Source organism: Falco rusticolus, chromosome W, assembly GCF_015220075.1.
Source record: "Falco rusticolus isolate bFalRus1 chromosome W, bFalRus1.pri, whole genome shotgun sequence".
NCBI classification, from domain to species: Eukaryota; Metazoa; Chordata; class Aves; order Falconiformes; family Falconidae; genus Falco; species Falco rusticolus.
This window is the reverse complement of record NC_051209.1, coordinates 7,557,453-7,574,593: the sequence shown is the minus strand read 5'-3', so window position 1 is coordinate 7,574,593 and position 17,141 is coordinate 7,557,453. Positions and strand designations below refer to the sequence as shown.

The window sequence follows — 17,141 nt, the reverse complement described above, 5'->3', positions numbered from 1 at the left end:
AAGCCACAAAAAAAAAAAAGCGCCTCAGTTTGCATTCTCACCCTTCCAAATCTTGTGTGTACAAAAAAGATCCCCGGAATAACGAGTGACCACTTTGGGTTTGGGCAGTGGCCCTTTTGGAAGGTGCGGGGGTATTTCTGCATTTATTTCAGATATTTATCAATATGTGGAAGAGCTAGGGCAGGCAGAGCCATGAGCATCTCTGGTGTAGTGCCTCAGAAGTGATTTTTTCTTGTCATTTGACAAAAGGGCGAAGCAGTACTGAAAAATGTGTTCTGTGGAGTCATTAATATCCTCCTCATTTGTGTGTATTCTTCCATAATGGCTCAGTAAAATACACCCTGGGGTAACTTTATGCCATTCTTGCATGGTTCTTTAATTTTATGAGTAATTTATGTGGAGCATTGGCGGGGGGGGGGGAGGTTTCCAATTGTTTTAAACTTTAATGAAACGTATCTTCCTTTCTAAAAGTTGGGCAGATATCAAGGAAAAGGTGGTGGTGTCTGTTTTTCTGTCTGTCTCAGAGTCCTGCTGTTGGCTTCCCATCTGCTTTTTTTTTTTTTTCCTTCCCCCTTCAAGACTTTTGATTTTTTTAGTCTTTTTTGTTTGTTTGTTTTATTTTGTTTTGTTTTGAGAGAGAGAAGAGTTGCGCATCCTTGGTACCCTCTTGTGCCCTGGGAAATAGGAATTCAGATCCCCTGGATGCCTCCGTGGTATGAATTGTGTCTTTTGTTTCCTCTGTTTTCATTTTTACAGCAGGTTTAATTTCAAATCAAATCAAAATGGGTTTATTTTGTGGGGAATTGGAGCCTTTTTCCCAGGGCTAGTGACCTGCCTGCTCCCGTTGCCAGCTCCCCGGCCACCTCCGCCGCACTGGAGCTGGGTCCCTGCATGCCACGGGGGAGGTCAGGCCAGCTTCTGCTTTTTGGATACATTTAAACTGTAGTCAGAGCTGGTTAATAGATGCTGTTAGCATTGATATATGAGATTAAAGATCAACTCATGCTGTTTATTCTTCAGACTCTGGCTCGCTTTAGTGCTGTGTTGTGGTTTTTTTTTTTCTTTGTATTTCCCATTGAATTCCTAGTTTCTCTTGTGGAACAAAATGCAGTGCCATAAGCCAGATATTCAGTGACTCCATCTGCACTTACCTGCTGAATATGTGGTTCCCTGCACATCACTGGGGAGGCTGATTAAGGCTTTTGTAAAGGCTGTTTACAAGAAGAAAGGATTTATGTTGTACTGCTTCCTAGAGACTATGGAAAAAAGTTGCAAAGGAGAGGAAAAGATTCAGCACATCTTTCTTGAAGCTTAGATTGAATCTCACCTCCTGTTTAAGTGACAAAAAAAAAAAGTGACCAGGTGAGCACCTCGCCAGTTCTTCCAGTATTTTAGTGAATTTTGAAGTATCTTGGCTTGGGAAAGCCACCGTGACCTGATTCTTCAAGATATTTACTCAGTTGAAAATTTTCCATCTTTCCAAATAGTCCCCATCCCTGGGTGCGTTTCCACCCCGTGCCTCGCTGCGGTGGTGTGGCCCCGTTTCCTTGCCCTGCTACCCCTTTCAGCCCCGGCTCTGGTCCTCCAGAAGCTGTCGGGGGACCTGATGAGATAACAAATTTAATTCTTCCAGATCAATCATGCAAATTCCAGAAGCTCTCTGAAGTTGGAGTTTCCAGCTGGGTCGTGCGAAACAAACACCGAGCAAAGTGTTTCATTCCTGGCATCGCCACCCTTCCTTTGCAAAATGGGCATGCGGGGAAGGCATGCTGGAATCGTGATCCCTTGGGAGATGCCATAAAAAAACATCTTTCTGTGGGTAAGGAGGGCGGATCCGGCTTCTTGATAGTGGGAGGCTTTGTAACCACCTTGGTTGCGGCGAATGAAGAGACGGGACGCAGCTTGATGCAAGCAAGTTGTCCATTTATTAGTGATTTTCTTACAATTATATATGTTTCTACCTTCTACATATTACACACTGATTGGTTAAATCTTAAGCATAAAAAACACTGATTGGTTAATATTTAAGGCACACCGTTAGAACAATAGGTACTTACTAGTTTATCTTGACCTAGCAATAATTTTTATTCCAAGGTTAGGGAGTTTCTTTCTACGCGGCTTTCTTAATTACATATTGGTGAAATCTGTTCCCTTATCTGGCTACTTGTTTCTCTGTCCGTCTGGTTGCCTCCTCAACTGTGACGGCTCAGGGGTCTGCAGTTAGCTTGTTCCTTTGCTCCCAGGGCTTGTGCCCTACAAGTTCTAACAAGTCTCTATTCATCAGGCTATCAGTACTTGGACTCTTGTCCTTGAGGCCTTGTCCTACATCTCCCCCTTCCTGTTGCACAAAAAGAACCCCTGAAATCGAGCAAAAACAAGGCACAAGTAATAGAACAAATAAAAAACCAACTAAGGCATATTATCAATGTCAAAATAACCCACTGTCTTTGTTCTGTACAATTTTACAATTTCCCCTTTTTGTTTTTGAACAGCTAGTACCAGGTTTGCCATGTTCTGCAGGGCCCTTGCAAACATGACAGCAACCAAGGTAATAGCAAACAAACAATACTGCCAATTGAGTGAATGGATGCCAAAAAAGGCCGAAATTTTCTCAGATTTTGATAACATGTTGCTGCAATGGGGCGCCTAAAATCCACGAAGCACGTACCATCAAAATCCTCACAGCCATGTCCCTGAACCAACAACAAAAAGCAGTGGCAATTTTGACTCACATTCTTAACTGCCTACCAAACAAGGTGATTTAACTCTTTAATGCTTTCCCTGCTGTTACTCTGGATAAGAGAAGAACCGCTGCAACACGTTCCCATCATAGCCTCCTACTACATTAGCATCTACAGAAAGACAATTATCGACATTCAAAGTGTAAACAATATCATCTTCTTTTGGATTAACATTATACATAGGTGGAAGGGCACACCAAACAAGAACTGGTTCAGTCAAAAAGTTCGAAACATAGCATGACTTCTCTGAACATACCTCTGGGGTCATTCCCTTCATTCCCTCTCTTTTTTTATGCAAAGAGAGACACTTTTACCATAACAGAGAAGCCCCTATTTACATCTGAGCCCGGACACAAACCGCAGCTGTGTGCGCCACCAGGCTCAGGGCAGAAATCGTTCATGTAGTTACATAGCTATATATCTCTACAAGCGTGCAGACACCTATTAAACACTAGATAACCATGTTTATCTTTCCTAGTCTCCTTCACAATACCCAGCTGTTCTCTCATCTCTTGTTAGGTCAAATATTCTCCAGCTTCCTCTCCTATATCTCTCTTCAGACATTCTCTATCCTCCTCTTTTTTGCTTGTTAATTGTGACAAGGCAATGGTTGTGTGTAGCTGGGTGACCATGACCCGATTTATGTTACAATCAACTAAACACTGAATACAGAAAAAAAAATGCATGGGAGACATAAGGCAAACATCAATAAGGTGGTTAAAGATAATTATAATAAAACCTGTAATACTTTTGAGTCATGGCCCAAAGTTTCCCAGCCGTGAGAAGAGACCAAAGGCATCCTGCCCCAGGCTCTGCTGCAGATCTTTGTTTTAAGGCTTTTGAGTTTTGTATACTTTTGTAAATTAATTCACAGTGGTCACTCAGATTCACGTAACACATCCTATCAAAGTCTTCACACTTGTGTCCCTGTGCTAATAATAAAAATCAATAGCAACTCGGTTCTGTAGCAACATATGATGGACAGAATCAACATCTGTTAATAAGCCAGAAAAAAAAATAGTATTTGTAGTATTACTTTGTTTAGCAAGCTAGCAGCCTAATTTACTAAGCAAGTTAAGAGCGTGTACTATTCTTACAGAAGAGATTAGAGAAGCAAAAATGTGTTATGCTGCATTCCAGAACTCAGCCTGAGAATTACAGTCTGCTGTGAGTTCTGCGTTACAATCATTTGACACATGTTGGGGTTGCGATTGTGAAAGTTGCCCGTTTACAATTTTCATTGACATTATCACAGCCAGTTGTTTTAAAAGCAACCCTTGAGCTTCCTGATGTTCGACTTGTTGCAAAATATTCTGAAGCCAATCAATCAAGTTAGTATTAAAGTTAGTGACTCTCTAGGACCCTGCAAGACTGTGGCAAGACTCCCGCATCCTGACTGCCTTAATAGCCATTCCTTCATTTGCAAACAGTTGTCCCTGGGATACCTTGCCTGAGTCACAGAATCGGCACAGTTAATTTCTCCAGCTAACTGCTCATAGTTAACAGCAATTCGCCGATTAAGGTTTTCAGTCAAGGCCACTACACATAGCTCACAAAAATCAAATAACCACATCATAGACTGTATCAGTTAGTACCATACAAAGCAATAACTTCCAATCATGCAGTGTGAGTGTATAAGGCTCTGCCATCACTTCAAGAAGGGACATAGCAAATATGCTATGAATCCCCCCTTCCCGCACTGCTTTGCTTAACCCTTTAACAGCCTCGTATTGCACAGGCTGCCACTCTGCAGGTTGATTTGTCTGACAAAATACTGAACATGCCATAGCGACTCCCAAATCCCCTCGCTTAAGCACTTCCCACTTGCATTCCTGCCACCAATCCCTCAGACCCCCTTTCACCCTCCCCCAAAATACAATCAATGCATCAGAAGAGACGAGGGGGTGGGGGAAAGGTCTAGCTCCTTTTCCAGATCTATAGGACCTGGATCAAAAGGTTTATCAGTGTCAATAAAATCATTGTCTGAGTTGTCCTGTTCCTGTGCTTGGTCCTGTGTTGTGAGGGTCGCTGCAGTCAGTGACAGAAGCTTTGGGGGCAGAGGAGGTGTGGACGGAATCGCCATCGCTGACGATGTCTTGAGAAGAGTCACGCTGTCGGTGGAATTTACAGCTTCCTCTGGTTTAGCACCGTTAGTAGAATTAGTCCACACTTGGCAAAGAGTAGTCAGAATTTGCCACCAAGGTGCTAAATGCATTCCCGACACGGAGTTCCCCTCTGCGGCACCATCATACAATTGTCTGCTGACCGCTTTAATTTCTTTCAAAGTCTCTAAAGTTTCTTGACTGCTCGCCTGTCTCAATGAGTACAGGTTTCTAAAGCTTCTTAAAATTTCTTCAAATATTTAAAATCTCTAAGGTTTCTTGGCTGCTCACCTGTCTCAATGCATACAGGCGTTATCCTCGGGGTTTAGGTTGTCCGCCTGGTCCAGACAGCAAGACGATCGTTCAGCCAAGCCATCTCCTCCGGAACACAGCCCTCTTCCATGAGCTGTCTTTTTTCCATCCTTATTCTTCCAAGGCTTCGGAACACCACCATAGGGGTCACCATTTGAGGAGATTGAGGCACGGACTCCCTGATCTGACTAGATATATACGTCTCTTTCTGGGGACGAAGCCTGATTCCCCGTTACAGATTTCCCACAGCTCACCTCTCAACTCCGGAGGGATTTATGGCCAGCCGGCTCCTGCTTCCTTTCAGCAGATCATTCAAAGTTCTGTGGGATTCGCTGCATGTCGCTCAGTTAGGCGATTCCAGAGCCCTTCACGTTAGATCCTTAAACGTATCACGTCGGGGTCACCACTTGGTAGACTAGGAGTTAAACTGAAAAGCAAATCAACCCCAGAAAGAAAAATTGTTCATTTTCAAATTGTCTTGGGTTCAATTTAAAGTACCACACATTGCTTGCTGTTCATCATTTATCTTAATTAACTGAAGTAACGCAGTCCAAATGTTTTCTTCTGGGGGTTTTGTTTGGTTGATTATTTTTTCTTCTTTTCTGACCAGATCTTCTGCCTCCTGTCAAAAGTGTCAGTCTCCTTAGAAAGTTGCATTCTAATAGGAAATATTGTAATTAAAATGGAATTCAAATGCTTTTGCATCTCCTTTATAAGGCCTTAGAATCACAGAATCATTTTGGTTGGAAAAGACCTTTCAGATCATCGAGTCCAACCGTTAACCCAGCACTGCCAAGCCCACCACTAACCCATGGCCCTGAGCATCGCATCTACGCATCTTTTAAATCCCCCCAGGGATGGGATCTCCACCACCACCCTGGGCAGCCTGGTCCAGGGCTTGGCCACCCTTTCCTCTTATTCTTAACAGATCTTCTCCCAGTAGCGTCTGCCCATTTTTCATGAACTTAATACTGACTTGTGAAAGAACAGCGACAATATTTTTTATTATTATTATTATTTAAAAAGTTTCCCCTTCTGCTTCCTTCTTCTTTAAAACTATTCTGTGGTTTTCATCAGACACTTTACATACAGGTTGATGACAGCCAGAGCAGGGCAAGGACCAAAAGTTTGGGGTTCACGGGTAATTCTGATGCTGGAGGCTTTTGTATTTTTTGAAGTACAGCAAAACCAGCTCTTGATTGCTTTCCTTTTTTTTTTTTTTTTTGGGCTGTAATGAAACAATATATTTCATTCCGTCATCCAGCATATAACACTTGCAAAAAGCTGCACCAAGATCAGCGCAAGGAATTTAAAAATTATTTAGAAAAGAAATATTTCTGATTGAAAATGTCGTTACTGGATGTTTCAGCATTATGGAAGTACTGTGCTTCATTTTCTTGCGAAGCAAAAATTGTCACTATTTTTTCCCCAAATGTTTTGATGACTGCGAAGACCATGTTTACCAGAAATAATCTGCTTCAAAGAAAATACTCCAAATACTCCAAGTGTTAGAAGAGGGGTTTTCCATTGCTGAGGCTTGTCTCTGCTGCACACTTCTGCCTTTCCATGGTTCATGGAGGTGGTTGGTATGTAGAATTCCATGCCTCTCACCTAATCATTGCTTTTTATAAAAAACAAGCTTTTTTGCTGGCTAGAAGCGTGTTGTAATTCTGCTCCAGGTTTGCTGAGATGCAAAGGCACCATCACGCCAAGTCAAATCCTTTCCATTGACTGACTTGCCAAGAATGAGCAGAAAATTAAAGCCACTTTTCTCTGCAAAAAGAAAAATGCAGAACAGACGAGCGTGTCTTAATCAACTATGCAAATCAAGGCATTGCATCCTATGCATGAAACCTCCACATTTATAGGGCCCTGATGCAAACAGTAGTGCAGAGGCACGGTGGACCTGCCTTGGCACCCCTTGCCAAGGCAGGATGTACCCCACGTGCAGAGAAGTCGGCAGTTCAGGGGTACGGGTGGGCACGGAGAGGCAGCTGCCAGTGATGAAGATGTCACCTTAGCTTATGGAATAGGTGGGTTCAGTTTCCTTCATCCCTGCATCCCTAAGGGAGCGTTTTGATGCCGCAGGGCACGAGCGGCGTGGCCGTCCTTCCCACTCACACCAGTGAGACGCAGGGCAGCATGTCACCAGCCAGGGTTGGCACTTGGCTTTGGCACTGCCCGCTCTCCCTCTGGACAAGAGCACTGGTGATATTCAGTCAAAAACCTCCGCTGAGCTGTGGGATGTGTTTGTCTCCCTACAGCTTTCCTAAAAAATGGCAATTAGGACACTGGTAATGAACTGGAACTGAAATAAACTTCACCGAGCCCAGTTTGGGCACTGGGAAGAGACCTACTCAGTGCCTCCAGCGGAGCCAACACCACCCGATTTTATGGAACAGCGGTACAAAGCTCGTCTCAAACCTTTGAATCAGAAACAAAGGTATCCCTATAGGGAGACGGGTTTGATCTGTAGGGCAGCCGTGTCTAGAGACCTAAATTACAATCGATGCCGTTTGTGCTGTGATTTCCAGTAAGTAATGGCATCCACATGGAATTTGTGTGGTGATTTCCAGTAAGTAATGGAATCCACATAAAGTAATGGAGGGACTAGACCTGAAAGAGAAGACGGACTCTTGAACCTCTGCAGCTGAGCAAGGGATGCACTGCAGCCTGCTAAACTTGGCAAGTGCCAACAATTCAGGTAGGTCCATTGGTCCTTTCTGGATCGGTCACCTCTGTGGGCTATCCAAGCCCATCACTTTGTCACAGAGGTGTTTGCTTAAGCATCATCCTGCTCAACTCCCGTCAGGGTCCTGGGCGCTGCCATCACCAGTCCTGCCTTAGCAGGGTTAGCAGGGTACAAGGTGCTCAGCTGTAGCTGCTCTGGTCCTGTGCGGGAGCACCAGCACAGCACTGGGAGAGGGTCGAAGGGAGGATGTTCTCTAAAATGGGCTGCCACTGAGCATCTCTAAAATAGCTTTGGATGTAGGAATTGAAATTCTGTCTCAGTTCTGTTTGATGTGCATTCATCTTTGTTTTATCTGGACCTTTCTTCCTATCCCAGAAATCTTACAATAGCCGCAGGTAAGATAAAGAATGGGTAGGAGATATATTATTATGCCATTTTATGGGAAGGAAATTGAAGCATAAAAGCATTAAATTATTTATCCAAGCTCCCTCTGGAAGTCTGAGCCAGAGCCGGGATTGCTGTAACCTATCTTTCTGTGCACTCTTTCTCAAAATTAAAGGTTGAATTCCTGTCCCTATTGAAGTCACTAAGAGTTGCTTTTTGGTTCCACGGATGCTATCATTTTGCCTAAGTGCATAGTGGAGCCTCCAGCCGTTGTAAATGCCCTGCCATTCAGCAAGGTTTTCCTTCCATTTTTCAGTCCACAAACAAATGCAGGACATGCGTAGGCACCCAGAAGCAGATGGATTTTGTAACAAAAGCTTGTTTTCTAAATTAATTCATCTCATTGACTGCAGCCTATTCCCTATTTCTACGTTGGTGATGTTCTTTTAGTGTTGATGTTTGCATCCCTTATTTGCTTTCAGATCGCTTATCGACATCAGTGAAATCCTAATACATTTGGATGTGCAGAGAGATTTTCTCCCCAGTGCAAACCATTACAGTAGACTACTTCTTCCTCCATCCACAGTCCTGTGGCTTTCCTGCCACAAATAGAGCCCCTCACTACTGGGTAAAAATAATAGTAGGAAACCATTTAAAATGTGGTTCTCTTTCAGCGTTTAGTAGCAGGGCTAACAGGTTGGTTACAAACAGCTCAGTTCCGAGAACTGCACTGTGGATCCGTGCTGAAATGTTTGGAAGTCAGGCAAAATAAGCAGGGGAGTGAAAATGCTGGGTGCTAAAGATACTTTATTATCTTATATCTCATATATATAAACTATTATATCGTTTTCACATATATATTTTATATTCGTAACTTTTATGAAGTTTTGTTATTAATGAAGTACCCATACAGGTGTTGAGATGCTTCTGCTGGCCACTGTTTTATCCATTTCTGGCCAAGGATTTATTTGGCCTTAATTAAAATAGACTATTTTAGTTGGAAGGGACCTCCAGCAATCATCTGGCCCAACTGCCTGACCGCTTCAGGGTTAACCAAAAGGCAAAGCATGTTCTGAGGGGCATTGTCCAAATACTTCTTGATCGCTGACAAGCTCTGGGTGTTGAGCACCTCTCCGGGAAGCCTGTTCCAGGGTTTGACCACCCTCTTGGTAAAGAAATGCTTCCTCAATCCAGTCTGAACCTGCCCTGGTGCAGCTCTGAGCCATTCCCACACGTCCCATCGCTGGATACCAGAAGATACCACCATACTCCCACCTGCCTCTTGGTCCAAACTTTCTAGTATTTGCATTGTGGCACTGTGACACATTCAGGGTGTCTGGCAATGCACGGGTGCCCTGAGCTCCCTGTCCTCCCTCGGAGCCTCAGCCCTTCCACATCAGGAGGGTGAAGAAAGCTGCATTCCCAAACCTCCTCCGGTAAAGGCAGGTCCCATGAGGCACTTTCCCTTCGCTGCATGTTTGGAGCTGAGCCACCTCCATCGTATCACTTGCTGGGTACCATCCCTGGTCCCACGTTCCTTAACAAATCGAAGAATATTAGATTCACGCATCCATCTGTGGGGCGCAGCTGGGCACCACGTGAAGAGTTAAAGGGCAAAGCAATGAAAACCAGAAGACTCGGTGAAAATATAAATGACAGTAACTTCCAAAAGCTGATTCCGACACCAGCTTTTGTGGATAGCACTGGAGGTGTCCGGGGCAGTCCTGACAAACAACTGTCACATCTCCAGAGCGTGTCTAGCATGGAGAAGCAGGTTTCCCTGTGTTAATAATTACACTGCCTGGAGGCTCTCTGAAGTTGCATTTTTCTGTGCAAGATGGAACCAGATTTTAATGAAATATCATTAGAGCTGTTAACTACAGAGAAAGGAGCGGGGGGAGGGGGGATATCAAAGGTGCAATCAAAGCAAGCACTCTATTATCAATAACTGCAAGTGGCTTCATAGATGTTTTATGTTTGAAATGTTTTCAGTGCAGATCAGCACAGAACCAGCTGCTTAAAGGGAAAGAGAAATGTAATAACAAGAACATTTTAAGCATTGCCTCTCATTATAGAGAAGAATTAATCACTAAGAAAAATGTTTTTAAAGAGCAGCTTTCATGATGGAGATGGCTAGCCCAACACGGAGCTGGAAAGCAAGGAAGCCTCGCTCAGAATTAACAGGCGCATGCCTTTAAAAACGTTGAGTTGGACTAAGTGGGGTTGTGTTCCTTCTAAAAGCATGGTGGTACATGCTTGGTGGAATGTGCTCTCTCCTGGGAAGGTTGAACACAAAGGTTTCATGCTCTGTTCTACCTGAAAGGCTTCAGAGCGTGAACACCTTGAACGGCGCGCTGGGTTCAGGAGCATCGTGGCCGTTAGGCTGGAGGTTGGTTTGGACTATGGGTAGCCAACATTGAGACCCCTGGGACCAGGAGGAGAGAGAAAACAAGCAGGACCGTGATCCTTTCACCTCATATTCAGGCATTCAACTTCAAGGTGGTCTTGAGGACTCTGCTTTCTTGTCCAAAGGCTGTTGTGCATCTTTCTGCATCGCTGCACCTTAGAACTCAAGGCTGGAGCCCATCAATAGCTCGGAGGGAAGGTCAGCGCCTTGAGATGGAGCTTAAGGCAGCAGTCTTGGGGTAACTTAACTCTCTGGGTACCAGAGCTGTGCTCAGGGAGTTGAGGTGCTCCTCTCCCTGGTCTCCAGCAGGGCTTCAGCATTGAGCCAGTTTCCCACTGGCACAGGCAGGGTGGCCTGAGGTACAGAAGGCAGAGCTTCAGAAAGCTGGAAAAATGTCAAGTTTGAGAGAGAGATTTAGCATGTTTAGGCAGTTGCTGAGCGATTTTCGCCTACATTCCTATTTCAGGCACTTGGATCTTGGTTGTATCTTATTAGCTCTTACTATCAGCAGTTGAACTGAACGCTAGCAAAGAGGAACTCTCTGTGCAAGAGCAGTGAGGGCTGGTGAGAGTAGGAATTGTGTTCCTGCAGGTTTGGAGGAGCAGTTGACTACATGAAGATCTGGTTTTATGCAACTAAAAATGAGCGTGGTCAATACCAGAGTCTCTCAGTAAGGAGATGCTTTCGCCGGCACACAGAGCTGCCTGCCCTTTGTGCTCCTACACAAATCCAACTTTGCAGGGTTACTAGAGGTCTTCAAGCCCTCAGACCTTACAAGTGGCCGGGTCTTCCCAGCAGCTGTTGCCCACTTGAAGCTGTGGTCTGTTGACCCCAAAGTCAAGCTGCATTGACTCAGCTCGTACTCTGGAGGGATGGATCTGAGCATCATTCCTCCTGCCAGGGGCTCCCGGCTTGCCCCCTGCGTGTGGTGCATCAGCAGCCAGGTCAGGACATGAACGCGCAACCCTGCTCTGTAAGACAGAGGGAGGGAATGAGTTACGGACGTTCTCTGGAGGCCCTTTCTCTACTGCCACCTGCACGTGACCTCTTTGGGTTTGTATGGACCGCTGGCAGGTGCTTAGCTCCCAAAATAGCCCGTAATCCATAAGGTTTGAGAACTGCTGGAAGATGAAAAGCAAGACGTAACCATTTACGTGGAGGATAGCCCTCTTTGCTGGGGTTAGAAACACGCCAGTACTGCTCTGCAGTGAGTACGTTAGGAACACAGGTAGTTATCTCTGCAATAATACATCATACATAGGTATATATAAAATAATAATATACACCCAATATAGATCTATAATAATCATATATACCCAATAGATACCTAATACAGATCTATAGTAATAGTAATAGAAACCCAATAGATACCTAATATAGATCTGTAGTAATAGTAATATATACCAAATAGATACCTAATATAGATCTATAGTAATATTAATATATATCCAATAGATGCCTAATAGAGACCTACAGTGATAATAATATATACCCAATAGATAACTAATGTAGATCTATAGTAATATTAATAAAATATACCAAATAGATACCTAATATAGATCTATAGTAATATTAATATATACAAAATAGATGCCTAATAGAGATCTACAGTGATGATAATATATACCCAATAGATAACTAATGTAGATCTATAGTAATATTGGTATATACCCAATGGATACCTAATATAGGTCTGTAACAACGATATATACCCAATGTATGCCTAATATAGATCTATAAACAGTAATATATACCTAAAATCAAGGTATATATCAGGTGTCCATGGTAAGTACCGCTTTCGGGGCAGCCCGAGGCGTGTTGTCCCCGCACAGCCCTGGATGCAGCTCTCCAGCCCTGGATGCAGCTCTCCAGCCCGTACTGCGAGATCCACCACCCTGACAGCTCCCGTCAGCAGCAGCAGAAGGGCACTGACTGCATCCTTCTAAAACCAGCAGGGGAAGGAAGAAAGCAAAGTGTTCAAGCGTTTCTGGCTTTGGACCCGATTGCTTTTGCTGCTGCTGCTGAATTGGGCTCATGCCACCAAATCGCCCCAGACCTGGCGGTTGTGAGGGCAGCAGCAAACTGTGCCAGCAGTTGCGGTGGCTCGTGTTGATGAAGTGGGCTGAGGCGCTGAACCAAGCTCTTTGTGGGAGCGGAAGGGTGTTCTTGGAGGAGCAGTGATTCTCTGAATATATCGCAGCATTAACGTGGAGCCCATGGTAAAAGAAAATGCATCAGTTGTCTGCCTGCCCTCATTCCTTTATCCTTTTTTCTTCAAGCAAGGAGGCTGTTTGTTGTAAAAGACTGACTCCAGAAGAAACATGATTTAATGTCTTGTTTTAATGGAATGTAAAGCAGATCTAGGGCCTCTCTGCTATTTAGAAAAAGAAGAATTTAGGGAAAGATTTAAAACTTAATGCCAATTTTCACGAGATGATTATTTGACAGAAGGGATCAGGAGAGATTATTAAATGCTTTGTGTGTGCTGAAAATATGGAGACCTTAAGCATATTAGAATGCCTGTCAGAAAAACTGAAATGGAATGAAAAGGAAAGCTGGGCCAAGGAAATAAAAATATATTAAATATATAAATGTGGGTGAGGGACGGATCTGGGCAGCGCAGGGTCAGGCGGTCCTGAGCTATCACTGCTCGACGCACACATACCGGTTTACAAAAGGGAGCTGTTAGCGTGAAACCGGCTGGTAATGGGGATGTAACTTTGCGGAAAGCCTGTTCCAGGAGCTGCAATTCTGTTATCTGCCAGTTGCACAATAGCTTGTGAGTTTGTTTTATGCCACAGCACACTCCCTATTCAAAGCAAAAAGCTACAATTTGGTGTTGAAGATCTTCAGAAATAACCTTCTGCTCAACCTTTACGTTTTTGCTGCAGTTATTCATTTTTTTTTCCCTCCAGTTTTGCTCGAGTTCAAGATGAAGGCACAGACAAGCTCCCACCATTGGGTGTCACTGGGTTTAGGTCCAGCGGAGATGTGCAGGGAGTGATTTTCTGGGAAAAGACTGCTGGTAGTCAGAGGAGTTTATTAAGCTTTTTTAGCTCTTTTCTTTTAGGAAGTGATTTCAGCTGACATCCCAAAGGGTGATGTAGTTGATGCATGATAAGTTGCATTCCAGGGTGAAATTAGAGCACTTGAAGATACAGCCTGGATAATGAAAGGTGACTTCTTATGGCTTCCTTACCAATGATAAGGGATTGTTTTGTGTTGCCATTTGAGGAGGAGTTGTGTGAGTCTTCACCCACCAGCATGATCCGCTGTGAAGGCATTCTAAATTTTGCATTTCAAATGATCTCTACTTCAGGCTAAACCTATTGCAAACCTCTGTATTCTCAGAACTAATCGAACCAGATAAGAGTTTCGAGGACGGAATATTTTAAGACTTGTATTGTTTTTTGGTTTCGAAGATGGGTTTGTTACAGCCCTGCAGTTTCCGTAATGAATACTATGGAATGAATATCACCGGCTACGTAATGAATATTGGAGCTTACACCAGGGAGGTGTAAGTTTTAAGGGCAAGTTAGGGTTTGCAGGTAATGAGAGCTCTGGTCCAGCCCCTGCCCAAAGCAGGTCAGCTCCCAGATCAGCCCAGACCCCAGGGCTGTATGTGAAGAGCTGTATGACATCTTCTGCCCCAACCCATTGCCTTGCTCCGTGCTCCCAGGTTGCCTTTGCTGAAGCAGTCTCATGCTCCTGCTAAACTGAGGGGCTACCAGCCTGGAGCCTGGCTTCTGTGGGCTCCCTCAGTCGTTTGAGAGTGCCAAGGACTGCCCTTAATGCTTCATCTCAGGTGTCCTCCACAGTTCCTCGGGAGGCTAAAATGGAGCAATGCACAGAGGAGTCTAAACAGATAGCAGAAACAGGTACACGTGCAAAATAAGCAGAAACTAACAGAGGGATTTGGAAGGCTAATTACTTGCTAAAAGTAACCAAAGCCTGCTGCGGTGCACCAAATCCATTTAATAATTTAATAGCGTCAAGCTGGCATGTGCAGAGCTGGGAGAGAAAGACACACAACGAAGCGGTGCCTCGCTGGGAAGCAGTTTTGGGCTCGCGGTTCGTGGGCTGTGAGATAACTTGGGTTGTGTCGAGTGGTGTGTTTGCTGTGGTTTTCTGTGATTGGTTTTTTTTTTTCTGGTGTTTTTCTGGTGTTTGCCTGTGGGTTTTTCAAATGGCAGCCCTTTGCTCCAACTGGGGTGAGAGGATTGGCATGTCTCCGATTTCCTGCTACGTGTAAACACGTTGGTTGCGTGCATCGGGTATTTGTGCTGTTCCCCAGAAATTCAATTTTGAGATGGAGTCCACCCTCTGAGCCAAAGGCGCAGAGATGCAGCCTAGATGGAACAACCCTTTTCAGTATTTCATGTACTCACAGTGCTAAATCTGCAACGGTCTTTCCGCCGTGTATTTTCCATGGGTTGGTCATCCCTGTTGTGTTTTTGTTCTGAAGTTGGAGATGTACGGTATAGGCATCCCCCTGGAGCTGGGGGGTAGATCTGTGTCCTGGCTGGGTCGGAATGCAGTGGTGGGTGATACGGGAATGGACCTTTCACACCATCCTTTCCTCTCCGTGCAGTGCAAGTTCCCAGGCCGGTGGAAAACCTGCGGGCTGTGTCTACCTCACCTACCTCGATTCTCGTCTCCTGGGATCCCCCTGCGTATGCAAATGGCCCCATTCAAGGCTACAGGCTCTTCTGTACAGAGACGGCGACTGGGAAAGAGCAGGTGAGCGATGACGGGTGAAAAGGAGGTACCCGGTGCATCTGCAGGTCTTTAGAGAGCTGTAAGGGCTCAGGGCGAGAGGTTTTACAGATGAATCCTCCAGGTTAGGTAGCAAACGTTGCACAGGCCAGCGATAAAAGAAGCAGCTCAAGTAAAATAGATTTCCACCAGTATAAAATGGGTTCTGGGGGTAGAAGAGGCAGCCTGCTCTATAGCAACTATTCCTCAGCTTCACGCTGAAATTCCAGAATTATGCCAAAGAGCATGGAAAGCCCTTTTAGGCTGCCCCTTTGCATTGTGCATAACCATTAACGGCCGTTTGTACACGGGATCTTTGTACATTATCTATTTTTAGTTGCCTTTTTTTAACTTCTTTCAAGTAGGAGGGTAAAATAACACAGATCCAGGCTAGAAATGATGTGTTTCCTCTCCAGACTGACAGATGCTTATAGTAAAAATAGGTGTCGATGCTGTGCACTTCGTTGCATTGCTGACTCTGCTAGGAGCACAGGCTTTCAAGTGGCAAACAAACAACTTTGCTTTCTGCAGGTTGCAAACTACTCAGGGGCTTCCCACCAGCTGTTTGTTAACCGGGATTTGATAGGAGTGTAGCAGTCGTAGCGGAGGTGAGCTCTGCGGGTAGGGTACTGCCTGAGTAGGTTTTTGCCTAAGCACAGGGCAGGGAAGAAAACGTTTTGTCTTTTTTTCTGACCTAATAGCACGTGATAACCACAGACATCGGGCAGGTGCTTCACTAGTCTTGTGGGATGTTTTATGCTGTCCCCGTTTTTTTCTGTGCTGGCTTTATTTTGCTTCCTCCTTTTCTCCCAAGTTCCCCTTTGGCTATTTGCCTTTATTTTCTTCTTTCCCCATCACGTACCTGTGGAGTGGCAGCAACTGGCTTAACCAGGAAAAGACCCACCTTTGCTCCTGCACCCTAAGTAACTCCAACACTACTCTTAGGCGCTGAAATCCCCTCCGTCCCGACACCATGGGCAGGGCTGGGGCCAAGTGCCAAGAACCAAGCTGTAACAAGGCACTCCGTTACAAATTGCCTTTTCTATCAACTTAAATAAGGATTTAGCTCTCCTCCTCAAAGATCGAAAAGCTCGCCTCTAATCCGCTCATCCCCCGGCACGGCCGTGCCGCTGGCTGATCACATTTCCCCTTGCTTTATTGTCTCTGTGTGCTAGAACATGGAGGTGGACGGGCTCTCCTACCGCCTGGAGGGGCTGAAGAAGTTCACCGAGTACACCCTCCGCTTCCTCGCCTACAACCGCTACGGCCCCGGCGTCTCCACCGAGGATGTGACAGTCACCACGCTTTCGGATGGTGAGCGGGGACGGAGGGGGAACCAGGGTGGGCAGGTAGCATCTATGGGGGGCAATCATCAGGCTTTTTTCCTTCTGTCACCGTATTTCATAAGAGCAGCGGAGCGAGGAGGTTGTTGAACATGCAGGGTTGAAACAAGGGGTTTGCTACGTGCCTGCAGCGGTACCCTCTGAGCTGTGTTCATCTCCAAGGATAATTGGTTCGGTTCGTTATTCCTGTGTCTAGTGATGAGGACAGTCTATCTCTATTTTCTCTTTAACTTGGGCACAGGTGTAGCCTTTCAGCTTTTCAACAGGCACGACTTTATGGCAGGAGCATTTCTCCTTGTGCTTTAAACACAGGGGTAGCAAAGGTGCCAGGGCTTCAATCTCCGCTCGTCACAGCGGCTGCCCCAGCATCCTTCCCCAAGCTGGTGCCATACTCCCGTGGCTCGC

The 17,141-nt window shown here is 45.1% G+C and overlaps 1 protein-coding gene across 1 annotated transcript in view; it reads left to right on the top strand.

Annotated features, from left to right (window-relative positions):
- The window catches only part of LOC119140924 (netrin receptor DCC-like), a 156,821-nt gene that overhangs the window by 12,014 nt on the left and 127,666 nt on the right, over positions 1 to 17,141 (top strand). The window contains exons 5-6 of the mRNA XM_037372586.1: positions 15,230 to 15,378; positions 16,569 to 16,707. Of these exons, the coding sequence (XP_037228483.1) occupies positions 15,230 to 15,378; positions 16,569 to 16,707 (288 nt within the window). The remainder of the gene's footprint in view (positions 1 to 15,229; positions 15,379 to 16,568; positions 16,708 to 17,141) is intronic.